This window comes from Athene noctua, chromosome 2 (assembly GCF_965140245.1).
Source record: "Athene noctua chromosome 2, bAthNoc1.hap1.1, whole genome shotgun sequence".
Classification (NCBI taxonomy): Eukaryota; Metazoa; Chordata; class Aves; order Strigiformes; family Strigidae; genus Athene; species Athene noctua.
In genome coordinates, this window is record NC_134038.1 from 23,287,518 (window position 1) to 23,312,855 (window position 25,338).

The 25,338-nt window shown below is 36.8% G+C and overlaps 1 protein-coding gene across 1 annotated transcript in view; it reads left to right on the forward strand.

The window, feature by feature from the left end:
- UBR5 (ubiquitin protein ligase E3 component n-recognin 5) overlaps positions 1-25,338 on the forward strand; it is a 93,159-nt gene that overhangs the window by 11,408 nt on the left and 56,413 nt on the right. The window contains exons 2-9 of the mRNA XM_074898619.1: positions 7,867-7,911; positions 8,404-8,485; positions 8,660-8,736; positions 9,559-9,678; positions 12,747-12,936; positions 15,075-15,234; positions 22,076-22,225; positions 24,191-24,402. Of these exons, the coding sequence (XP_074754720.1) occupies positions 7,867-7,911; positions 8,404-8,485; positions 8,660-8,736; positions 9,559-9,678; positions 12,747-12,936; positions 15,075-15,234; positions 22,076-22,225; positions 24,191-24,402 (1,036 nt within the window). The remainder of the gene's footprint in view (positions 1-7,866; positions 7,912-8,403; positions 8,486-8,659; positions 8,737-9,558; positions 9,679-12,746; positions 12,937-15,074; positions 15,235-22,075; positions 22,226-24,190; positions 24,403-25,338) is intronic.

Sequence of the window (25,338 nt, forward strand, 5' to 3'; positions counted from 1 at the left end):
TTTTTTTAAATTCAGAAGGTGATTTTTTTCAGTGTCACTTAAATGGTAAATCTGAAGAAAGGATGGAAGTAGATTTTTGAATTAATCAATGAGCCAGCCTAGAAATTCATTGTTAATTAGGCAGGTAGTTCTGCCAAACCTAATGCTGCATTCCACAAGTCCTATAGGAGGCTGTCCCCGGCTCTTGATGTTCCTGCTAGAGAAACAGAGTACTTCCATCTGGATATTTTAATACCCATCAATATTTTTACTCAATGTCTAAATAATACTTCTCGGACAATTCCCTGATTCCTTGATGTAACTTTTTTCTAAGCCAGTGTCCTTACAGGGTTTCTGTATTAAAACATGAGTTCCTAGCTTTTCAGTGACAAAAACCATCCTTTTGTTCCCATGTCTCCAAGTCAAATGTGTGATCACATCCTGAAAGCAAAAAGCCCTCAATCACAGGATGGCTGAGGTTGGAAGGGACCTCTGGATGTCATCTGGCCCAACTTGTGCTCAAGCAGGGACCTCTAGAGCTGGTTGCCCAGGACCATATTCAGACTATTTTTGAAGTAAGTTCCAAGAATGGAGACTCCACAACCTCCCTGGGCAACCAGTGCTTGGTCACTCTCACAGTAAAAAAGTGTTTCCTGATGTTCAGAGGGAACCTTCTGTGTTTCAGTTTGTGCCTGTCACTGGGCACCACTGGAAGGAGCATGGCTCTGTCATCTTTACACCCTCCCTTTAGGTGTTCATGTATGTTAATAAGATCCCCCCCAGACTCTTCTCTTCCCCAGGTTGAACAGTCCCAGTTCTGTCAGCCTTTCCTCATTTGAGAGATGTTCCAGTCCCTTAATCTTCTGTGTGGCCCTTCGCTGGACTCTCTCCAGTATGTCCATGTCTCTCTTGAACTGGGGGGCCCAGAACTGGACACAGAACTCCAGGTGTGCCCTCACCAGTGCTGAATAAAGGGAAGGATCACCTCCCTCAGCTTGCTGGCAATATCTTGTCTAATGCAGCCCAGAACACCATTTGCCTTCTTTGCCTTAAGACATTCTGGCTCCTGTTCAACCTGGTGTCCACCGGGACTCCTGGGTCGTTTTCTGCAGAGCTGCTTTTCAGCTGGGCAGCCCCCAGCATGTACTGGTGCACGGGGTTGTTCCTCCCCAGATAGAGGAGCTTGCACTTGCCCTTGTTGAACGTCATGAGGTTGCTGTGTTCTGGATGGCAGCACCCCCCTCTGGCATATCAGCCACTCCTCCCAGTTTGGTGTCATCAGGAAGCTTGCTGAGGATGTGCTCTGCCCCTTCATCCAGATTATTAATGAAGATACTGAACAGGACTGGATCTGGTACTGACCCCTGGGTACACTGCTAGTCACTAGCCTCCAACTAGACTTCATGCTACTGACCACCACCCTCTGGTCCCAGCCCTTCAGCCAGTTTTCAGTTCACCTCACCGTCTGCTTGTGCATCCATACTTCAGGAACTTCTCTGTGAGGATCTTATGGGAGACTGTGTCAAAAGCCTTACTGCAGATAGCCAATACCCACTGCTTTCCCCTCATTCTCCTGTATAGTGATACAAAATCTGCCTTGCTTGCTTAAAACTAGAACTGAAATACATGCTTATGTTCTCTGTAGGGTGAAGAAGAGGAGTAAGTAATTTTACTTGCCTCTGCAGTATGTGTAATTCTGAATATTAGATGTTGATGGGTATCTTTAACCTTCTGATGTCATTGCCATTATCCTATCTTTGCTGATTTTTCTTGTCCTGCTTTAACCTTATTGTGGGCTAGCTTATAGCTAATTTTAGATATAGGTCATTATCTATATCAGTGTTGTTACATCATGAAATAACAATGATCTACTGTAAGGGAATTTACTTTCTGCAATCATTGTATTATCTGAAGACTTTTCAGTGATATTGCAGAAAATTGTTTTCAAGAGATTAATTTGTTTGATGTTTGCCATATTAGATTTCTGCTATAGCTTACTGATTCATCACAGTGTGTTACCATTGCTCCAGAGAGGACTGTTAAATGGTGAGAACTACCTTTATCAAGCAAACTGTCAGTCTTACAAAACAGAAAATAAAGTTTGGGAGCCATGTTCTGTAAACTCATGTTGGTTGGTGCCATGAAACATAAAAATAACTGTTACAGTCAGATAAGAGGTCCATCTTGTTTTCCTCCTGTTTGTGGCAGTGACCAGTGCTAGATGTCAGGAGAAGAGTGTTAGAATAAGGCAAACACACGGTGATGCTTTTCCAGCTTCTAAGAATTTGCAGCTCAGGGATTTCCTGAGAAGTAGGTGCTGGTTTAGTATGTAATAACTGTAGAGTCCTAATTTATATTTCTTGGAACAGGGAGAGGATATGGTGTAAGCCGTGGTACACCTGATTACTGAGCAGAGCAATGCCTTTCTTTGTCATCTTGTTTGTTTCAGTCATCTGTGTATTATAGTCTTGAACATGTGGTCCCACCCCACTGCTGAGTAGTACTGGTTGCCTTGGAGGCTGTCATTTTGTACTTGCACTTGCGATTTTTTTTTTCCCTTGTATGCATTACTTTATATTTTCTACAGATAGTCTTATTGCCTGCTTTTGTGTAGTACTTCTAAGTTTGGTGTTTGTGGGGTTTTTTTGTTGTTTTTTTTTTTTTTAATGGATGCTCTCCCCTTACTGCCCAGAATGATTTAATACTAATAGCACACTTTAGTCTTCTCCCCTTCCCCTCCATACCCTTTCCCCATTGGTGGAAAAGACGTTTTTCACCTCTATTTCTTCATTTATTTGATTAGGAGAAAGGTGTTTGGTGCAGGAACTGTGGAAGGCTACCTCTTCGGAAACTGCTTTCTAACATTTGACATGGCAGCCAGGGCATGGCAATCAGGGGCAGGATCCTTTTGTATGACATGGAAGGTAGCTGGATGTGACTTTGTATCAATGACAGCGTCCAGTGTGCAAGACATCCTGGGATCAGGAAACAAAGATGCCATGTTTGCTTCAGCTTCTCATTGGTGTCCATTTTCTGCATTTCTGAGACTCTTTTCCTGACACTGATAGACAGGCACAGGAATTCATCACAATCCACGTGATTCAAGATAGGCAAGTGTGAGAGGGCTTTGATCTGGAGACTGTGCAGCTCTGCTGGGCTAAAACCTGTTAATTGGCCCCATAGCTGCCTCCTTGGGTCTGGCTCACTGTGCTTGGAGCACTTCAGGGTCCCAGCTGAGGGATGGAGGTGAAGGTTGTATTTACTTTTTGTTGGTAGGTATGTTACTCAACACTCTTCTCCAGTGCTTGAGGTTTTTTTTTTCCCCTCTTGGATATCTGCTTATTGTTAACCTTCCCTTAGAAAAGAATTATATTGTTCTTGTATACTTCCTTCTGCTTTGGTGTGTCTCATGTGAAAGTTTGTTGCCCTACAGACTTCACTGACATATTAAATTGTCTTAAAGAGGCCTGATCACTTAGAAAAATCTGCCAGGGCTAAATTAGTTTTAATTTCCGTACTTAAAGTTTTTCATCATAGCAAGCCAGTTTTTTGGGTTTTGTTTTGTTTTTAATGTACCTTTCATTTTCTTCCTCTGCAAGTCTTACCATCACCATGTGGTGCTGAAATGAGGAAAGCTCTTATGGTAGGGCCCCTGCCTGGTATTTTAATGTTAAAGTGTATGAATAACTTTTTAAGGCTATAAAGGAGCAACTTCAGGAAAAATCCAAGAGAATCTTCATTATTATGTCTGGGACTCCGTAGTTTCCAAGTACAGAAAGTTCCTTCCTTCTGAAGATAGGCAGCATGAGAACATTTTATTTCACATCTCTGTGGTTAAATCCTTTGTTTGGATTGCTTAATTTCAGTGATTTTTACTGTGTGTTCTTTAAAGACCTAGCTGACATTTAAAAATTTAGTCTAAAGTTGCAGAGAAAAATGAAACATAGCTTGCTTTATATTGTTACAGAAACTAATCTCTGAGACGGCAGAAATGGTTTTACTACTTATTTATAAGTGTGCTAGATGTGCTGTTATTTGACCAAAGCTGCAAAATATCAGATTAGATATTAGCACCTGTAAATGCTGTTTCAGTTCAACAGCAGGTAAGTTTTTGAGGGGAAAATGATGTAAATCTTGCTATATGAGATTTCTGTTCACAGTGCTCTGTGCTTTTCATGTTACTTGCCTGCTTGAGAAGGTCTTGCAGATGTTCGTGAGTGTAGATGATGTAGGTGTGAGGTGGTTTTTTATTTTTGTCATGGTTAGTTTTCTAACATGTAGGGGGAACGATGAGCATACATTCATTGACTATTCTAAAACCTTATAGCAGTAAGAAAATTCTGCTTATGTCTTATGGCTTGTTTGTGAACTGTTCCCGGCATGATGAAAATACTTGAGAAGGATGAATATTCCTACAGGATGACTGACAAGGTAGGACTGCTGCTGATGGACTGTTGCAGGGAACTGAGCATGGTGAACATGTATTATAGAAATTACTTTGAAATGTATTGAAGTCCAGTTTTTCTATAAAATGCGTAGTATTTTGAAATGGAGTTTCTCTGTAGCTCTTGCATTTTTGAGCTTAACTTGGTTTTATGTGGTGGAAGGATGGGTCCTCAGATAAACTTATCTGGAAATAGAAATGTACTTTGAGAGAAGTAATATCTTGTGATGAAGTGTCACTTGTGAAGGCTGAGCCCCTGTAGTCCTGAGCTGGAGCCTCTTTGGTTGCTTTGTATGAGCGTAATTCTGATCAGTTTGGAAGGGCAAGAATTGTTGCTGCAAAACTTAAAATTGAACCAGTCACTACTTGACTTGGACAAACCTACTTTTTCTTTTCCTCATGCTGTTTTTGGATGAATTTTCATAGGGATATTTAAAGAATATATGTCAACACAGGAGCCATCATCACAACATTTTGTCTACAAGTGTGGCAAGCTAGTGCATTTCTCAAAAAATCTGTTTGTGAGTAGAATGCATGTTGTTTTTCATTTTCTCCTTGGAAATAGTTTAATTGCCTTTTAATGAAAACTTTTCAAAGTTTAGCCTGTCCAGCCTTTCATATGAGATTCGTTTTACCACAGAAAGGTCTCAGTGGAAGTGTTGACCTTCCTTAATGCGAGAATTGATTAAATCATCTCTGCCTGTGATTTTTCCTTCAGTGCACAATCAATTGAAATTATTGAATTGTATTGTTAAATTTAACATGATCTCGAATATGCACTTTTTATTCAGAGAGTTGGTAGTACAGTACCACGTAACTGTGCAAGTAGAAAGGCTTAGATTGCTGCAGGAAATGTTTTTGTGAAATTATTTACAGTTTTTATTTGCACAAATGTATTCTCCATACAGAATATGCAAACATATCCTTCTGCTTTATTCCTGTTTTTCTGCTAGTTTAGTTTTGTGACTGGCATCCACAGGAATGCTGGTGGCAGCACTAGGAGGTGAAACTAGAAGCCCAGCAGGGACGAGGCACTGGGGAGGTACTCCTTTTTCACTTGGTGGTGTTCTGCATCAAATCCTCATGGGTCTCTAAGCTTATTAGGCAGTACTTGATAATTTTGCTATTACAGCAGTTGCACACAAGATGGTTAGGGGTGAGATAGTTTTTACTTTTTTTTTTTTTCTTCTGTAGGAGGGATTAGTACTTTCAGCATTGTTGCTTGTATCATTCTCTGCTTCTTCCTATTAAATGTTGACAGCAGGCTCTTTTCAATAATGTTAGATTTCTTTTGACCTATGCTTGTTGCAGGTAGCCCTACTCTCTTGAGATTGGTGTTACTAATAGATTCACTGAGTATGCAAGTCTGTGCTTTCCATGTGTATTTCTTCCCTATTACTTCGTTATATATATTTTTTTTACAAGTAAAAAAGGATTAGGATGATTTTTTACAAATTCAGAAATGTCTGTTTCTTTGGTAGTGCTTAGGTTTTGTGACACAAAGCTCAGATAAGGAAGCTCTGAATGGTGCTCATAGACTAGTCTAGTAACCATCTCAAGTAAAGTGCTACTTTATTTGCCATCAGCTTTTCATATAGGCAGTGCAGTGAATTTAAGGGTAGATTTTCCTATTCTGTAATTATTACTCATGCTTGCCAAGAGGAGAAATGTTAATGGAAAATGGCTCAGGAATCCTGTGGGAAACTGTTAGGCGAGATACTTAAGACATTAAACTTCAGGCATGTTTAACCATCCTATATTATGGAGCAGATCCATGCTTGCTTTATAAAATGGTACAGTAAGCTGTGGAGTGTATGCCATTCATCTTCGGGGTTCATTTGACAGTCTCACACAGTAGTTCACTCTTGTGGGGTACCTTTCACACAGATTGTATGTGAAGTTTGTGTTCTCTTTTTCTCTTCTGTGGGTTGTCTTCACAGAAACCTTATCTGTGTATGTACTCTTGGCCTGTGTGAAGTAGTTGTGGCTGGAAATTGGGAGTGTGAAATTGCCTGTTTACAAACCAGCAGCTTGGCTTGGGTAGCCAAACGGCAATTCTAAGCACGTTCACTTCCTTCCTGCTGTCCTTTCACTGTGGTCCTTTCTTGTGCTTGAAAGTTAGTTCTATCAGTATAAATTGTTTCTGAAATAGACATACATCTCTTTTTTTCCTTTTTTTCCTCGGACAAGTGCTTTAAACACTGTTGATAATGTTATGACTTGGCTGTTTGGACCTCTAATCTGTATTCCTTCTCATGCTCAGGGTTTGCAAGTAACTGAAGTCTATCCATATCAGTCTGTGTGTAGAAACTGAAGTGAAGCAAGTAAAAAGAAAGGGTTTAAAGACATGGATTCAGACATAGGAAAACAGTGCTGGTGTTCATGTCTTTTTATTTGGTCTAGAAAACTGTTGCTGATTAGAAAGGACATTTGTGGAGTGCTAGGATGAACATTGTACCAAAGGTGGGATTTTTTCTTTTTCTTAATTGGGAAGACCTTGCATTATTTTTACAGGAGTCATCTTGGTTTTATATCTTAATATAATGTGAATATTCTGACTAAAAATGGAAGCTGTTTAGGGGCTTTTTCAGATTACTTGTCCTCTTTGGGAAGAAAGGAGACCAAGTTTTACCTGGAACACACCTACCTGATATTACAGAAGTATCTGTGCTGCTTGGAGAGGATCTTTTCTAAGTGGATTAGAAATGACCTTAGAAATTACTGTGTTGGTTTCCACTTCTGGACACCATACCCTCTAAGCAGGAGTGGTCTGTGGGTTGGCCTTTTTTTGGGGTTCTGATCTTCTGTTTTAGTGAGGTGCCATGAAAAGTGAGATGGGAGTACTTTTGGAAACATTCTTTCCCTTTTAGTAAAGGTGTCTGGATTGTTTCTTCCAGTAGTCAAAGTTTGTTGTTCATCCCTTTTGATGCTGGCTTTTGTCCCTTTGTTTTTCTGTCTCTTCTGTTTTGGGGAATTTACTGTCATATTTTTGGCTGTGATGTGCCACATACTTGGATTTCCTATAAGATTATAATTCTATCTGCTCTGGGATACTGTATTCAAGCTTATATAAGGATGATCATTGCTTCATCTGCTTATTTTGTGTGTAAATTTGTAAATGGTGCTAACAAGGCAGTAGTAGTGCATTTTGATAGTGACTTGCAAAACACTTAGAAATGCAAGAAAACATGGATTTTGTAGCAAGACAGTAGGCAGAAGTGTAAAACTAAAGCAAAAAACCCTCAAAACCAAAAAACTGATTTGAAACTGAATACCATCCCATTCTCACACAGTCTCCCAACACCACGTAGTATTTATTTATATCAAGCTTCATTAGATGTGGTGGTAAGTTGTTTCCATAATGTCATAAATAATTCTGCTTAAGTGGATGTTGTGTACTGTGGAGGATGTCTTTCAAGCAGCTTCATTTCTCTTTGTTTCAGATTAAGGGAAGTTTCAGAGAAGCTGAACAAATACAATTTAAACAGGTAAGGCATATTACGTGCTGCTGGAAATTGTTTAGGAAAGTACAATTTTTTTCTAACAGCAACAAGCAAATGACTGTACTGTAAATATAGCCTTAGAAAGCCTTAATACTTACAATACTAAAGTTAGGTTGTTAGGTTTTTAGTTAGTTAAAAACCTAATGTTAGATTTTTAGTTATGATAAATTGTATTATTAAATACCTTCCTTACAAAATGACTCCTTAATTTGAAGTATAACTCCTGTTGTTTATTGCTCATCAGATTAAATGAAAACTTTTACTGCTTTTTAAGGTTTTGTTCTGAGTTTTCTGTGCTTAATGACCAAGAGTATATCATAATTGCTTCAACTAATGCACGTTTAGTCATCCTTGAATGTTTTTGTATAGGTAACTGTCACTGCACATTGTTACTTCCATATACCCCTTGGTTTTTTTACTTTTTTTTTCAGACTAAAAGATTGAAAAATGTTATACATGCTCACTTTTTGTTTTCAGCCACCCCCCTTTGAATGTATTGGAACAGGCCACTATTAAACAGTGTGTGGTGGGACCAAATCATGCTGCATTTCTTCTTGAGGTAAATTACTTGAATCTGTTCAGATAAGAAACTTGAAACCATACAGTTAAAATTAATTCTTCTAACATCAAATTGGTTTATATTCTTCAGTAACTGAAGACTTGTCTTTGTATTTTTCTGTAACTTGTTTTACATTTCAATTTTGGACACTTGGTTTTCTTGTTTTAAATGTAGGATGGTAGAGTCTGCAGGATTGGTTTTTCAGTTCAACCAGACAGATTGGAATTGGGTAAACCTGATAATAATGATGGGTAAGAAACACTTTTCTTCATATTACATCATTCTTTTGAACTGGATAAGCAGCTTGGCTGCTGGTTTTGGTGGTTTTATTTTGTTGTTTTGTTTTGGTTTTTTAAAGTAGATTGCCTTTGGAATGGGTACTTTGAATAGATACATAATGGTTATGGTGATGCAGCCAAACAGCCTAGCTTGACAGACTAGTGTAGGAATAAATAGTAGTTGTGATTCTAAAAGAAGTGAGACAGGATCTTTCAACTTCAAGAAACAAGAAACAAACCCCTCCAAAAATAATCCTTATGAAAGAAACTGTATTAAATTGTTAAGCTTCATGTAGAATCTACTCTGAAAGTGGTCCCATTTGGAGAGTCTCTAGACTCTAGATCTTTCTAGACCTGTTGTCTTCAGTCCAGGTAAGTCCCCCTTAATAGGAGTATTTAATGGCTCATATTTGAATGTAACCACTTCTTAATACTGAAGTAGCATACTCAGGCTCAGGTTTATGGATAGAACACCTGGTAACAATTTGTACATATACGCTAACTGAAAACTTAGTGCAGTGGCTAACTCAAATCACTAATTAGCTTAATATGTATTTGTAACTGTGCTGTTATGGATTGCCAATGTACATAAGATGTTAGGCATGCTTTCCACTTTCTTTTTCCAGTGTACCTTTTAATATACAGTTAGATTAGTTTGGAATATTCCCCAAGGGTGTTGCTTAAGCTGGTATGTTACCAGACTAAGTCCCTGAGAATTTAGACCTGGGATTCCAGGTTTTGTTCTTAACCCATTTGGGATTGTTTTGTGACTGATTTACCATCTTTTACTTTCAGTTCAAAGTTGAGCAGTGGCTCAGGGGCAGGAAGGACATCCAGGCCAGGCAGGACTAGTGACTCCCCATGGTTTCTGTCTGGTTCTGAAACTCTGGGCAGACTGGCAGGCAACACCCTTGGGTAAGTTTTGATAGGATTGAGGCTGCAATCTGTTTGTTCCATATTTGAGTATATGTGTATACACATATATAAGTTGTATGCAGTATGTATAAGGGAACGTATAATTACAGCAGTTGTGTAGGTAGGGTATAAAAAAAAAATAATTATTGACTTGGTTAAAATAACAGATATGCAAGTGACCCTTCAGAACCTAGGATATGGAGCGTTCTTCATATATGTGTGAAGAATAACTTGGTTTTGGCTGTGTTGTCTTTTTTTTTTTTTTAACATTTTTGAGTTCCTTTGTTTTGAAAATAATTTTTTTTAGAGGGACACTATCAATTTAAATCCTGATAGGCTAGCAATATAAAGTAAAATGAATTCATTTATGCAGGAAAAATCTTCATTATCTATCTATGCAGACCTTCGTGTGCTCAGTTTTATTGTACCTTCCTCATTCCTTCCCCAAGTAATAAGCAGTTTTGTTAGTTGGGGTCTTATATATATAGTCATGGAAAGGGAACATTGGGAAAAGGTATGTTGCTCAGAACCTTAAAAATTGTACTATATACTAAATGTACAGGTTCATTTTTTTATCATTAGCTTTAAAATTGATGGTGTCCCTTTATATAGCAATCTAAATTAATCTTCATTACATAATCACAGTGAACTCTTCATTACATGCTTTTGTAAGACATGTTGAACAGTGCTGCTTTATAAGGTTATTAACTGTAGTAAGGAGAATTGCATTTACAAACTGTGGTTTCTGCATATGAATGATTTGTTAAGAGGGAGGAACTACATCTTTTCCACAAAGTGAATTTGTTGTTTATGTTACCAAGTAAAATAATTTAATCTGGGGTTTAGTTGCATGAAAGATAACCCATGCCCTTACACCCCCCCAACTTTTTGTGAAAACTTTGTGCATCTGAACTTAAAATCCATGGATTAAAATTTAAAGGCAAACTGGTATTGTCATGTTAAAAATCTTACTGTGAAAAGCGTAAGGCTTTATTTTCCTTAGTTTTACCTGAGCATAACCAGTTAAGATTGTTTGAAGCTTAGGAACTCTTCGGGCTTGGTCTCCTAATTTCTTCCCCTGCATTTTTCAGAACTAGGTATTGTAAATTAGTAGAGTATCAATAGTTGCTATGACTGCTCTATTAAATGAAGGGAATACTTAATAAACTGAGTGTAAAACCATTCGAACTGCGGAACCCTTAGATTAGATCACTGAATTTGGAAAAATTGCTAGCATGCTAGTGGGAAGTGGAGAGATGTGGAAAACTAGTAGGTGAGCAGAAATGAGCAGAAAGATTTCCATTCTGTATTAATATTTCTTCTAGGTTTAGACAGCTTTAACAGGAATAGCTGTGTCCTTATGATTTTTTTTAATTTTCTCTATAACAGGACCAAGTTAGCCCACACTTGGAATATTTGAATTATTATATGAATATAAATGGTTTTAACTGTTAGATGTCTTAAGTCTGTTATTGATAGTTTATAACTTAAAGTAAAAAAATGCATATGTAGTAAGTATTAAAATCTAATATGTAACCTTTTCTTTAAACCCACATCTTCCCTCCTGAGAGTTGAACTGAGAATGTTGTGTAGGAAGAATTTGACTTCCTCTCAGCCCCCTTCCCACCTTTAGAAACAGATTAATTGGCTCATTTTATTTAAAATGTCACATTCTTCTTTGGTTTGGTTTTGGGCTTGGGTTTTTTCCATTTTCAGTGGTATCTTTTTTTTCTTTAGGGTTCCCTAACTCATGAGACAAGACTTTTCCTAAAAGCATTGCTGAACTGCTTTTTGTCTTGTCACTGTCTGTGTGGTCACTGGCTAGAATCCTGGAAATGTAGATGTCTGTGACAGGGCCTCATCTTGGGCAGATACTTGAGTTATTCTGTGATTGCATGGTCTTGTCAGGAGTTAAAAAAAAACCAACAGAAAAAAAGAGATGGATGTTAGTATTCAACTTAAGCCTTAAATGTAAGACAAGTGTTCTCAGTTAGCTTTTATAGCTACATGTGGTATACTTTTAAGGTGAGTTTATTAGATACTGTTTAAAGAACATAACTTTTTTTTCTTATTTTAAACGTTTTTCTTTTTCTTGAAAGGAGATTGAGGATTAGGGTGGTTGAGAGCAGGGAAGTTCTGCTAATAATGGTTATTACAGAGCAATAATACCATATTCAATATCCTTCAAGGTAGATTTGTACAGCCAAGTTTAGTTAACCTTGAGAACAAACTGGTCTCTTGGCTTTTCTTGACAACAGAATGTCTAGTCTTATGTCCAGAACAAATTCAGAGTTGACACAGTTCTATGGTGTTAAGATTAGTGGAAAGCTGTAATGATGGTGAGTTGTCTGTTTCTGCACATCACTGCCTTTTATTCCCTTGTTTTGATCCTGACTCTTAGAAATGGAAAAAACTGTTCAGTCAGTTTAGGCATGTTTTTGCAATGTTACAGTTGATGTTGATTTCTCCAATGCAAACAGGTCCAGACTAGAGTAGTATCTCTTGAAAACCATCCATGAGGATCAGAGAACTGTCTAGTGTAAAATTTCTTTTGCAGTAAAGAAGATTTTTCCAGTGTAATGTTAAGCAATTTCTTAAGTAAATCAAGTCTCAGAAATTTTAGAAGACCCATCTGAATATAGTGACCTTCTGTCAAACAATCTGCTGTCCATGAAACTGCTGCGTATGTGCTTTTATAGTAGAAAGTTAACAGCTGAGTGTTAGATGTTATGCTGCTGATACTGTTGCTTTTAGAAACTCTGGGAATTGGTGTATGCATGTATTTATGTATGTATATATCCACACAACTATATAAGTAGAAAGGAGTGCAACCTCCCATTGGAGTCCTGTTTTATATTGTGTGTAATTCAGAACTTTATTAGTTGCCTGGTGCTCTTGTTCTTAGTTTTGAGAGATACTTTCAGAGTGTTTATCTATGAAGTTGATCTGCGGTATTTTTCAGAGACTATCTACAAGTTAGTAATAAAACTGAAGACTGACTTCTTGATGTAGTCCCCAAAGTATGCTGCTATATTAAAAAAACATAAATTATAATCTAAATCTTCTAGAAGTCGCTGGAGTTCAGGGGTTGGTGGAAGTGGAGGAGGATCTTCTGGTAGATCATCTGCTGGAGCTCGAGATTCTCGAAGGCAGACCAGAGTTATACGCACAGGACGTGATAGAGGGTCTGGACTGCTGGGGAGTCAGCCACAACCAGTGATTCCAGCATCAGTCATTCCAGAGGAACTCATTTCACAGGTATGTGAGCTAGAACCTGCTTGTTGCCAAAAACCTGGAGAGCTTCTCATACCATGTGAACAGGAATGTGTTGTAATAGTAGTTCATTTTCTCCAAGAAGTAATGGCATATAACTCAAAAGATTGACTTTCTCTAGCTGTATTGCTTTATTCTTAATAGTGTAGTATGAGGGATGGACTTTTTTTGGATTCTAGAATTTTTGTTTCCCAAACTTCCAAGGTACGTGTTTAATCTAGATGAGGAATGTCATGCATTGTTTATTTGCAGATGGAAGATGTAGTAAGAAAATAAAATACTTGAGAATCAAGCAAAGTGTGTAACTAATTAAGTTAGGTTTCATGAAGGAGTATAAGTAAGGCAGGACAGGCTTTTTTTCCCTTGTTTGATAAAAGGAGTAATCCATTTTAGATTTAAATAAAAGATGTTAAACAGTCTCTTTAAAATACTAATAATTTTTCTTCATGGACACCTCTACTTAATTTTTAATAAATGTAACTGATAAATGTTGAGTATAAATTGCTCTGCTTTTTACCTCTTAATGTGCTAAAGCCTGAATAAACCGACAAACTTTGCGTTGCATGATTAAGTGGAGTTTGTTAAAACATTTTTCTCCATGTTTGAAGAAAAGAATGCATTCAAAATATGTAACTAGTTAATGCATTTTAATTCTTGGTTCAAAACGAGTTGCTGATCTACATTTGGAATACAGATGTTAGTTGCTAGGCCAAAGATAATCTGCTTGTATGCTTTGTGTGGCCTATAGCATGACTGACACAGGATAGGAGCTAGTGAGCAAGGTACCTACAGACACACCAGTGGCAGACTAGCTTCTAGTTCTCTTTTTGAATTTGAAACTCAGTAAAAGCTGGGAGCTTCTGCCTTTACAGAGGCAAGATACTGGAAGTGTTGGTTACTCTGAAGTTAGCCCTTTTTTCAGGGGGTGGTTTGGTTAGATGACCTCCAGTTGTCTCTTTCAACTGTGGAGTGGTGGGTTTTTTTTAATTTCATTATTCACCTCCAGGGTTTTTTTGAGAGTGTCTGCTGATATCCTTGATACTTTACATGAAATGGAAAAACAGACTAATATCCTTTGGTCCAGACAGTTCCATTCTAGAATCTAATGTATGGTTTGTTGGTTAAGTCGTAACTTTGCTTCCCTTGCTGTGATATTTTTCTTTCTTTTCTTTTCTTTTTTCTTTTTTTTTTTTTAATAACGTACTTTGTCTATTTTTAAAACAGAAGGTGTCTAAAACATTTTTTGGGTAATTCTAAAGCAGACTGATGGGAAAGATCTTCACAGCTGGTCTATATAACAGATTCTACTGTGTCTCGAAAATCTGTGAACTTCTGGCACAGAATGTTATGACAAAAAGTTTACCTTTTTTGTGCTGTTAAAATGTCCCTTTTTTTGCTTGTCAACAGACAATTTTATTTGGTGCCTCATTTTTACTGTGTTAGGAAAACATTCAGCACTGGTTTCTTACCTTCTTTACACAGTTTGTGATCTTCCAGAATTCTGTCATCTTCTCTGGCATTCAGTAGAGGGTAGTCTGCATGGAAAAACAAAATGCTCTTGGGTCCTAGGGTTAGTGAAATGGAGCAGTATGATTCTGGTTTTTGTAAATTCATTGCATCGGTTTAACATTTGGAAGGTTTTTTCCTGTGTTTGCACTTTGCTAATAAAAACCTAAATGTTACAGGAACTGCTAAGATAAACCTTTAGAAACAGAATGATGAGAAAAACAGAGGAAGTAAGGTGGTTACATATGGAAGGGTGGTGGAAAGAGTGTTAAAAAGACAGGGACTGAGTTGTAGTTTTGGAACAACAGTTGATTGCATAACTGTTGATTGACATGGTAAATTTAAATACTTTCATAGAAACATACAGAACATTCTCAAAACCAGATTTTGATTATCCTTTACTGCATTAAACATTTCAAAGAGTAGATTCTAAGATCCGTTAGGAAATTCAGCACCAAAGTTGAAATTCGGTGGTCTAACTTGAACTGAGAGAAGGTTGACTATCTCGTACAAGATATGGTGAAAAATCTATGTGAGCCTTTGTATGTACTGTGATTGACTTTTGGTTTTTGTTAGACTTCTTTTAGAATTAAGCATTCTTTTCTCTGCTCTTACAGGCACAAGTTGTTTTACAAGGAAAGTCCAGAAGTATTATTATTCGGGAACTCCAGCGAACAAATCTTGATGTAAACCTTGCTGTAAATAATTTGTTGAGTCGTGATGATGAAGATGGAGATGATGGGGATGACACAGCAAGTGAATCTTATCTTCCTGGAGGTTTGTATCCTACAACTTTTGATAAGAAAAATGCCAATGTGTTCTTATTTTTCTGTATTTAAGCACTGACAAGTGTGCTCCGTGCTGTGCAAGGTATGCAGCGAAGACAGTTCTTGCTTATAGGAGCAAAGTCTAAAGATGGGCAAAAAAAAGGATGCACTGGATGTCTTGAGGGATTAGGTTAGGCATTGAAGAATAACTGTTGACCCTGTTTGTGGGTAACATGGAAGTTTTGGTTTGGTTTTTTTTTTAGGATCCAGGCTTTGTAACATCAGCGTTACTTACATCCGTATTTTACTGCTCAACGAGATGCTGAGACTGCTGTGTGGCTTGCTCATAAAAGCTAATTCTAAAACCTTCTAGTGACTTGCATGTTTTTTACTACTAACATATATTCTCAAGATACAGCAGTTTTTAGAGCAAAAATTATACAGATTTTTTAATCAAAATGCTTCAAGTGAGGGCAAAACAGCTTATAGTTACAGTTAGATTGAGAATTTATTCTTCATCTCAAGTTCCCTTCATAAATGCTGTAGTATTCCAGCTATATTGGTAAAATGCTGTAATTGAAGTCCAGCTCTTTTTGAAATATTGTCTGTCCCATACAATTGCTTTTTATAAAAGACTTTATGTCTTCTTTTGCATTGGCTAAATAATTTAGGTAATCTTTTCTTGCTGAGTAAACATATTTGAAAACATAGCAGCCAAATCTAATGTTTGTGTTAGGTGCACTGCATGAAAAGAATACATCTAAATTCTGACTACATATTAGCTTTTCTTTGTGTGTCAAAATGAAGTTTTGATACTTTTCTAATAAGTGGGTTTTTTTCTGCTCATCTGGTTCACCAGGAAGGTTCATGGGCTTCCTCCATCTTTATCTTGTCAATCATGTGATTAGACAAAGTTTTTTTTTGTTCTGCAGCAAAGGCTTTGTATTTCATTTTGCCTCTTCTAGTTTTAGTTGCATCTCTCAAGCTTCTTTATTTTGCTGTAGAATCAAGAATCCTCTGGTGAAAAATCTTTAATTTGAGTCTTTTTTTTTTTAGTGATCAACTTAATAGCATTAGACAGATGCATTAGAGGAAGTAAATTCTCCTAACTCTTTCCAAGTGTTCAAAGCAGTTCTTACTCTTAAGCTTACCTCAATGCATTCCTCCAGAACCGACCTTCAGAAGATAAATAATTGTTAGTAATCATTTACAGTAGAAGTTCCTTTTAACCATACTAACCAGCTTTTTACAGCATTGACTGTTCTCTTAGTACCTTTTGAGATCATAAGGATCAGTTAATAGAGACTGTCTGACAAGCTGTGACTGGTAACTTTCATTTGAAGGTGCTTGCGCTACAGTCTGTGAGTCTTTTGTATTTGAGATAGGTTAAATTAGTATGTGGAGCTTCACTGTCCTTGCTAGCTGTCCAGAAAACAATGTTGTTCTTGGCTTAATTTTTGAAGTTTCACTCCTGTTTAGATTAATTTTTCCTGTAAGGGATTGCAACCTCCTAATATTTTTTTTTTCCCCTTTTTTCTTTTACCCTGCAGAGAAGCTGGGTTAACTCTTTCCCAGTTCTTATGGGAAAACAAGTGGAAATGACAACTGAAATTAAACTTGATATTGTCTTAACTCCAGTCTTCAAAGATGTAATTTTCAGTTTGTAGAATATTCTATGTCTTCTTGTCTGTCTTGAGTTATTTCAGTTTTATGGGCAAAAATAAGTTTGTTGCACAGAAATTAATTAATTTGATACCTGAATTGAAGAAAACAGTAGGAGAAGTCTAGCTGAACACTAATCAGTGCTGCAATGACTCTACTCTTGGTACAGTAAATAGTACAAATTACCAGTCCTCGCTTGTGTCACATAACCATGTAGACTAGTATTCAGGAAAACCTGATGGCTAGAGCTATAGGCCAACTTGCCTATAGCTCTCTGGAAGCATATCAGCATTCTATCCTTCAGAACTGTAGAACTTCGGGTTTTTAAGTCTTTTGCTCTAGAAACTTTGCACTCCCCTTGCTTTCACTTGTCATCTTGCCTCTGGATGCTCTTTTGGAAGTGTAACATCAGAGTTCATAGAAGACAACTGTAGATAACTGATAAATGCTCTATGTATTAAATTCTTAGGTTTTTATAAATTATTCAGAAAGATGAACAACTATTTCTTTTCTAAAATTATGTCAAATTATGCTTTAAAGCTTCTTGATTTTGTTCCTTCCAAGCACAAAAAACCACAAATAACAAGACTTGCATTTGCCCCAGGGCTTTTGAGGCTCTTGCATTTTGATTAAAAGTGTATGCTAATTTTTACTTTCTCTCTTCTGCATGACTGGTTGTTTTGTGACCCTTAAATTTCAGGGTTTCTCCTCTAAGCCTTCCAAGACAGAAGATTTTTTAGATACTAGGTGTAATTTACAGTTGATTTAAAAATTTTTTTTAAAAACTATGATACTTTCCAACCACTGTGAAATTAATAAATTGTTGTTTAATACATCACAGTTTCATTAATACATCAGTTGTGATAATTCCAGTTAGTATTTTTAAAGGTTATGCATCTGAACTTTTTAAAGGTAACAAAAAACATGTCTCAGTTCTTCCTGAATTCTTAAAAATATCTTAAGGGAAGAACAGAATTGCTTTCCTGTACAGATTGCCTTCAATATTTCTTCAATCTCATATATTTATTTTTGGACCCTTATGTACTTTGATTTTGACTGATCTAGTCCAGTTTCTTTTATTTTATGATAGTTAGCAGACAGGAATATGGGTTCATTTGATACTTAAGAAGTACATAAGGAAAATAGTCGATGTAAATACTATATAGAACAAGATCATTTAGCATGGAAAAGACTTGAAGGTCTCTAGACTTTCCAACTCATGTCAAGTTGTATTAGAGGCCTCTTTGATGCTTTATGTTCTCTTAATCTTCTGTATAGAGATTCTGTAGAAGTTAAAATATTTTGTTGTTTGTATAGTTCAGATGTGTGCATGTTTGCTCAGTAACTTCTGCATGATGTAGTGGGTTCTCTCTAGTGGAACTTATGAAACCTAGGTTTGGCAACATGTAGATCACTTTGGATTTTGGAATTGAGATTAGTTTATTTTAAAATCCTTTTAATATTTTTTTTTATTAGGAGGAGAGAAGAGAGACAGGCTGGTATTGCAGCAGTATTTAGTTGCAATGAGGACAGATGGGAGCCAGAGCAATAGTGCAAGATCAGTTCAGTGTCTTGCTTTTGGGGAAAACCATTAGATGTATTGGTTTTGTTGGTGTGGTTTGATTTTCTTTGCTGGTTTTTTGTTTGTTTGTTTGTTTTAAGATGAACTTCAGGTTAGGTAATGTTTTGAATAAATATATCTTATCAAGAAATGAGTTCTGGAGTTCTGTTTGAGTCTGGTTTCCTAGGAAATGAAAATACATGTTTCTCTCCCTTTGCTGTCACAGTTTTGCCAATTCAATCCAAACTTGAAAGAGGAGGAGATACCGAAGACATTAAATTCTTGAATTTTTCATAAAAATATGCAGCTGAGAGGAGGGGAGAGAGCTTATGATTGCCCCCTTAAGGGAAAAGGTTTAATGCAAGCTGAACTTGAGATTGGAATTGACCTAAGCAATGCCTTCAGTAATGAAACCAGTGATAATGCTATGTGTGGAGCTATTGAAAATAAATTTTCTTAATACTTGAATTGCTGCTTATGTGGATTCTGAAACTTGGGGTTTTTCATTGGTTTTTCTTTGGGGTGGTGGTTTTTTGTTGTTTATTTATTCTGCACTTGATATCTTTTTCCTTCCAATTTTCAATGGTATTTACTAGAGAATCATAGGCACTTTCTTACCAAAATAGGTTGATCAGAATTATCACATCTGCATGTGAAGGGTGCAGTCTGATTTTGGTCTAACATGGCACAAGAGATGAATGATACCATCCCATGGGATTTTTCTGAAGAGCAGGAAAAGAAAAGCTATAGAGGATGTTTTTTCCCTGAATTCTTAAACTGGATGTAGCCTGCAGTATTTATTTTCACAGCACTAAAAAAATTCCAGTGATATTTGAAGGGGAGTGGATTTGGCTCCTATCCCTGCTGGTTTTAGCACCTTTGTTTGCTGGTATAGAAAATGGAAGAAGGGGGATCTTTTGCAGAAATATTGGAAGAAAATTAAAATCTTATTTGAAGCTGAAATAAGAGGATAAGAAAAGGGTTCATTTCCTCCCTTGTCATAATGCACATTTAGCCAAAATCCACATAGTTTTGATTCTTAAATCTGATAGCTTGATTTTTTACCTTCCGTCTTGGAAACACAGCTAAACTCAAGATGCCTAACATGGTGGAAGGTATGTGTGGGTGTCACAAGTTAGCATGTGTTTTCTGTCAAGAGGATTTCTGGCTTAGCATACCTTAAATACAACATATTGTCCATTTTGGACGAGGCTGAGAGTTCTTTTCTGTTCCTAAAAAGAGATCAGATTTTTTTGTAAGTTTTGGCTGGATAGTGACCAGAAAAAAAGAGAACAAGTTGCTAGACTGTAGAGAGGTTGGAGGTTACTTAGGAAGAGATGGTTGTGGTGGGTGTGGGAGGAGGGGAGAGGAGCAGTGTGTGAATATTGGGAGATACAACAGAGTCTCAGCTGTGTTTCCAACTCTTAAAGTCTGATACTTACAAGTTGACACTCTTAAGGTGAGGTGTATCACTGCTTTATAATTGCAGAAAGCCAGTGGAAATTAGTTAAAGTAGCAGCCAGGATAAGGCCACTCTGAGTGATCTGTTTTCATAAGACAGGTCCTGTTTGCCAAATCCAAAGTTTTTTTACAAGGATTCCCAAGCAGCCTGTCATGAATGACTTCCTAAAACATGTTACATGAACCATTGAGCCCCAAATGGTGTGCTTTTTAGAAGCACAGACTACACATGAGTGGATTGCTTATTTAATGCAAAAAGCATTCATGCAGGTCTTGCTCACTTTGATATCCACAGCACTTACTAGTTACAGCGCTGTGTTTCTGGGGACAGCTGGTTGTAGTTGGTACATGTAACATTTCCTGGAGATGAGAGTTTAGAAATTTAAGGATGAATAATCTGATGTGCAGGGATGTGAAAGTCTCTATCACTAAGTGGGACAGTTAAGTGAGTTAATACTGGCTCTAAGTGTGGTCTTCTGGCTCCATTTCAGTTTTTGGATACCCTCTTCTCCTCTGTGTTCCTCCCCCCACCCCTCCCCCCCACTTCGTTACAGAGACTGAGAAAAAGACCCATAATAATGATAAGTTCCTACTGTTAAGAATGCTTTTATTTAACTTCAAACCTTGATTTCTAACCATTATTTTGTTTTATGCTTACGATGAGGTGAAGGCTGAGAACTGGATCTTTTGAAATTATGCATGTTCCTTCTGTGTTTCCTGAAGGGACTCCATATCCTCATGTTAGCCTAAGGAGTGGTTTAAGCAGATGAGGTTGTCCTGCTGTCAGAAGGAGCTATCCTCCTATTCCCTTGCGTGGTGGTGAGGTTTACGTGCCTGCATGGGTTAGCTGAAAGCTAATTTGGGGAGCCTGTTTGTTTGTGTGTTTGGTTTTTTTTTGTTTGGTTTTTTTTTGTTTGGTTTTTTTTTGTTTGGTTTTTTTTTGTTTGGTTTTTTTTTGTTTGGTTTTTTTTTGTTTGGTTTTTTTTTGTTTGTTTGTTTGTTTTGTTTTTTTTTTTGTCAGATGTGCTTGAAAGTTTGGGAATGGGCAGAACTGTCTCCTCTGGCAGCAGAAGGGTTTGGTCAGCTTTGCTGCATGTGGTGAGGTACCATCTTTGGGGCTCTGTTGGAGTACCCAGTTAAGTCAGTCTGAAGATTGCTTCCCACCTTACTCCTATACCCTACAAAGTGTTGTTTCAAGCCAGGTGAATGCACTAGTTATAGACTTAGAAATCCCACCTTGTCCCAAGAAGGCACCTGCAACAGGAATGGAGGAGGGAATTAGGACTGTCCTTTATGTAGCAGCAAGATGGTAGTCAGGTTTAGTTGTCTTATCAGTCCATATTGCTGGACTTCAATAAATTACATGAATTTTCAGAAACCTCTTTTGTGTGTAGATAGTAGCTCTAGTTTAGTAAACAGAAGGAGATTGTTTTGTACTTCAAGAGTGATAAGTACTTCAGAGAAACTCAGGTTTTCTAACATAGAAGCTAGGGCAGTCACATTATTTAAGAACATCGTTTTGGTTGTGAGTTTTGGGGTTTTTTTAACTACATGGTATTAAAAAATGGTGCCTCTTCCAGGTAACTGTTGTTGTTCTTAATGTAGCTACCATTTAAAGCTTTGTCCTGAGAGCTGCAAGCTGCTGGCCTGTGAATTAAACAAGTATGACGTTCTCTGAAACGTTCCATGGAGGAACGTACAGTCTTTGATATCAAAGACGTGGCTTTGTGAAGGCCACCTTTCACCATCAGTTCTGTTCTCCCTTCATTCTAGGCTGTATTTGGAGTTCTGCATTACGTGCATGAGTGTGTGTGCACATGAACATATATGTATCTATCTTATCGTAGCACTTTGTTCTTTCAAGTGATAGGCTAAAGTTTGAATTTTCTTCAGAAAAATATGTTTTGGGCAAGTCTTGTTTGGGAAGTGTGGTTAGATAAGTGACAGAGCAGTTCTTGTAGGGAAACTGGTTTTGTTCACTAGTCCGCCAAGCTTGATTGTTAATGTGGTTGCATAGGAGGCACATGAGTTTGCACTGGTGAATCTGAAGAGCAGAAATTCAATTAATAGATAGGATTTTTTTTTGTTATTTGTTTAGTTGATGGTCTCTCTAGCTGATGTTTTAAGTAGCTGATTATTCACTTAAGACCCTTGTCTCCTCTTATAGAGGATCTTATGTCTCTTCTGGATGCTGACATACATTCTGCTCACCCAAGTGTCATTATTGATGCTGATGCTATGTTTTCAGAAGATATTAGTTACTTTGGTTATCCATCCTTTCGGCGCTCATCACTTTCCAGGCTAGGCTCATCCAGAGGTAATTTTGCACCTTTTTTCTTTGTAATAAGTAGTTTGCTGTGGAAAAAGCTAGTGATAGTACACACTGGTGGTTTAGACTCTGATTTAATGTGAAAGTAGACTGTGATATGTTGTCAAATATAGAATAGACAAATAGACTGTTACTCATTATCAAAATTATTAATAAATTCTGAATATTAGCAGGTAAGTTCTGCAAGAACCTTGATAGTCATGTACTTTAAATCTAATTGTTGATCATTGGTGTTGCAAGGTGTTATAAAATTTTTGCATGTTAAGTTTATCTTAAACCGTAGTGTAAGTACCTACTAATATGTAGATTGCATTTACAAATATTTGGCTCAAAAATGAGTAACAATTGATGACATGCAGCATTCTTAATATTTTCTTTTTCTTTCCTTTTTTTTTTTTTTCCCCCCTTTATTTTGGGTTGCTCTTTGTTCACTGTTCTTCACATTTCCTTAATTGTTTTATGACAGAAGTTACCTTTATGGAATAAGGAACTTTAGTTACTAAGGCGGGAGGAGAAATCTAAATTTTACTTTTTGGAAGCATTTTTATAGTTGGATAAGGAGAACTATTGGCAGCTGATAAAACTCCTTGAGCAGTGTTAAGGCATTTCACTTTTTTTTTTTTTTTCCCAAAGCATATGACACTCAAGAGATTTATAACAGACCATGCAGCAATTTCCTATCTTTTTGAAGCTGTTGCGCAAATGCCTCGAGTATTTCTAAACTGTTAATCCAACCTCTGCTGTGATTGTTTGTTCAGTACAGTTTTGTTGCCTTTCATGAACATGTTTTAGTATTTTAATTGCTGAACACGTAAGTTCCTGTTAAAAAATTACTAGTCAGAGGTCAGTGTGATGTTTGCTAGAAAATGAGTACAGTACTTTATGAAATATATCTGTAAGACAAGCTGTCATGTTGGTCTTATGTAAAAACTTTCCCATTTGTCTAATACAGCAAAAGACCCAAGACTTGCTGTAATTTGTTGAAACTATGATATAATAATGTGGTCATCTCATACATGTAATTCCAGTTGATTTTTGTGAGCATTAGTGAAATACTTAATAGGTTAAATGCATTATGTGCATGTACGAATTTCAGCATCTGACATAACTCCTTCTAAATTCCTCCTTTTTTTTCCTTTCCTAAGGTTATTCTATATAAGACGTTACCACGAATTTTATAATCCTTATTTTCCATGCATAGTTGACTCTTGGAAAGTTAGTTTGATTACCTGATTTAAAAAATTTATCTGCATGAGCGAACTGCAGAGTACTGGCTTTAGACAGTTTGTAGGCCAATTGGAGGGGAAGCATTTTGGTAAGGAACGTTTTCCTACAAGGATCCTTTTTAAAAGTTGTCTGACTCTTGAAAAGTTTTCATTTGATCTACTCAAAACAGATACACTTTAATTTATTAAATCCAGTCCTATGGAATATTGCTTTAAACAAAAGGGGTTGGATTATCAAACACGTATACCAGAGCTTTTTTTAATGCTTGCTTTCTTTAACCTTTTCAAATTACTGGGTTTTTTTTGAAAGTTGTTATGAAGCTCTCTATTAAATACTCTTTTTTGGTTTGCATAAAGATATCTAACAGGCTACATAGACTTAGATTTTTGTTGTTGTTACTACATTGATAATACTACAAAACTGCATATAGTACTATAAAACTTTAAATTGCAATGTGGAATGTATTTGGCCTCTTATGATGTAAATGAAAATGCTTCAGCATTTTTTTTACAGTGCACAAAACTGTAAGAGTTCTTTATTTCTAGTTTATGTTTAGTAATTCTAAAGTACATATACTTGAAAGGGTTAACATATTGAATGTTGCATGTCAGGACTTTATTTTTAATCTGTGTGACTAGATTTAACTGCTGTTAGTTGCATCCTGAAGGGTCTTTACTAGAGAGTGGCTTACTTTTATCCCACTGGTGTGACCCAATTGCATACCAGTTCTCCTTCTTCCCTTAGAGAGAGACTCTGAGCTGTTGCGTGAACGTGAGTCCGTTTTACGTTTGCGTGAACGAAGGTGGCTTGATGGAGCCTCATTTGATAATGAAAGAGGCTCTACAAGTAAGGAAGGGGAACCAAACCTGGACAAGAAGAACACACCTGTTCAAAGTCCTGTTTCTCTAGGAGAAGACCTGCAGTGGTGGCCAGATAAGGTATTGAAAATTTTTTACTGCTTTATTTGCATGCTGTGCAATAGATTTGTTGATTTTTTTCCAGATACTCTGTTTCCCTTCTGAATAGCACATCTCAGTTTACGTGAGATAATGTAATAAAGCATATTCTTTACTATGTATTTAGGAAAATTATAAACAACTAGTTACATCCTTATAGCTGCACTTCTGTCACTTAGTTTTTTTCCTCTATGTGTTTTGAAAGCACTTCTGTACATCATAAAGTTTGGTTTTTTTTTTTTCTTTTTTTTTTACTTAGGTGCTCAAAGCATTTAATAGACAATAGGAAAGTCATGAAACAATTTAAACTATCCTTCATCAAGGAAACAGTTTTTTGATTAGCATTATTATTCCCAGAGTTACTTTCAATTTGAGTGGATCAGGCTTTTAAGCAACAATGGTGAAGTTGACATTTATTTGCAGCTGTAATCTGTGATATCTAATTGACCAATAATTTAAATGAGTATTGGTTGCTCGCTTCAGAATCACTTTTGTCTTTGGTTAGCTGGTTTGCTCTGTAGCCCTAATTCCATTTTCAAGGCAAGAAGTAATTCCCACATGAGATGCAAGAATAATAGGAACACCAGCTATATGTTGCTAACTTGGTATCTGTAATGATTTTTTTATGAATTACCTAGATCTTGGGGAAATTACTTCAAAAAAGAAAAACCAAATCCAAATCAACCAACCAAACTAAAAAACTTCCCAGGAATGGAAGTGATAATCTATTAGACCAAATTTTATGCATTTATGGGGTGTCTTTCTAGTGTTCCCATTTCTGTCTGTAGTATCTGAGGTTGCTGTTTTGATACGTCGCACTTTCTTTTTCTGTTTTTTTCCTTTCAGACTAAATATAGAGAGCTTGAAGGGGGAGGTGAATTTAGAGGCTTATTTCTGCTTACAGCAGATCACTCTTAG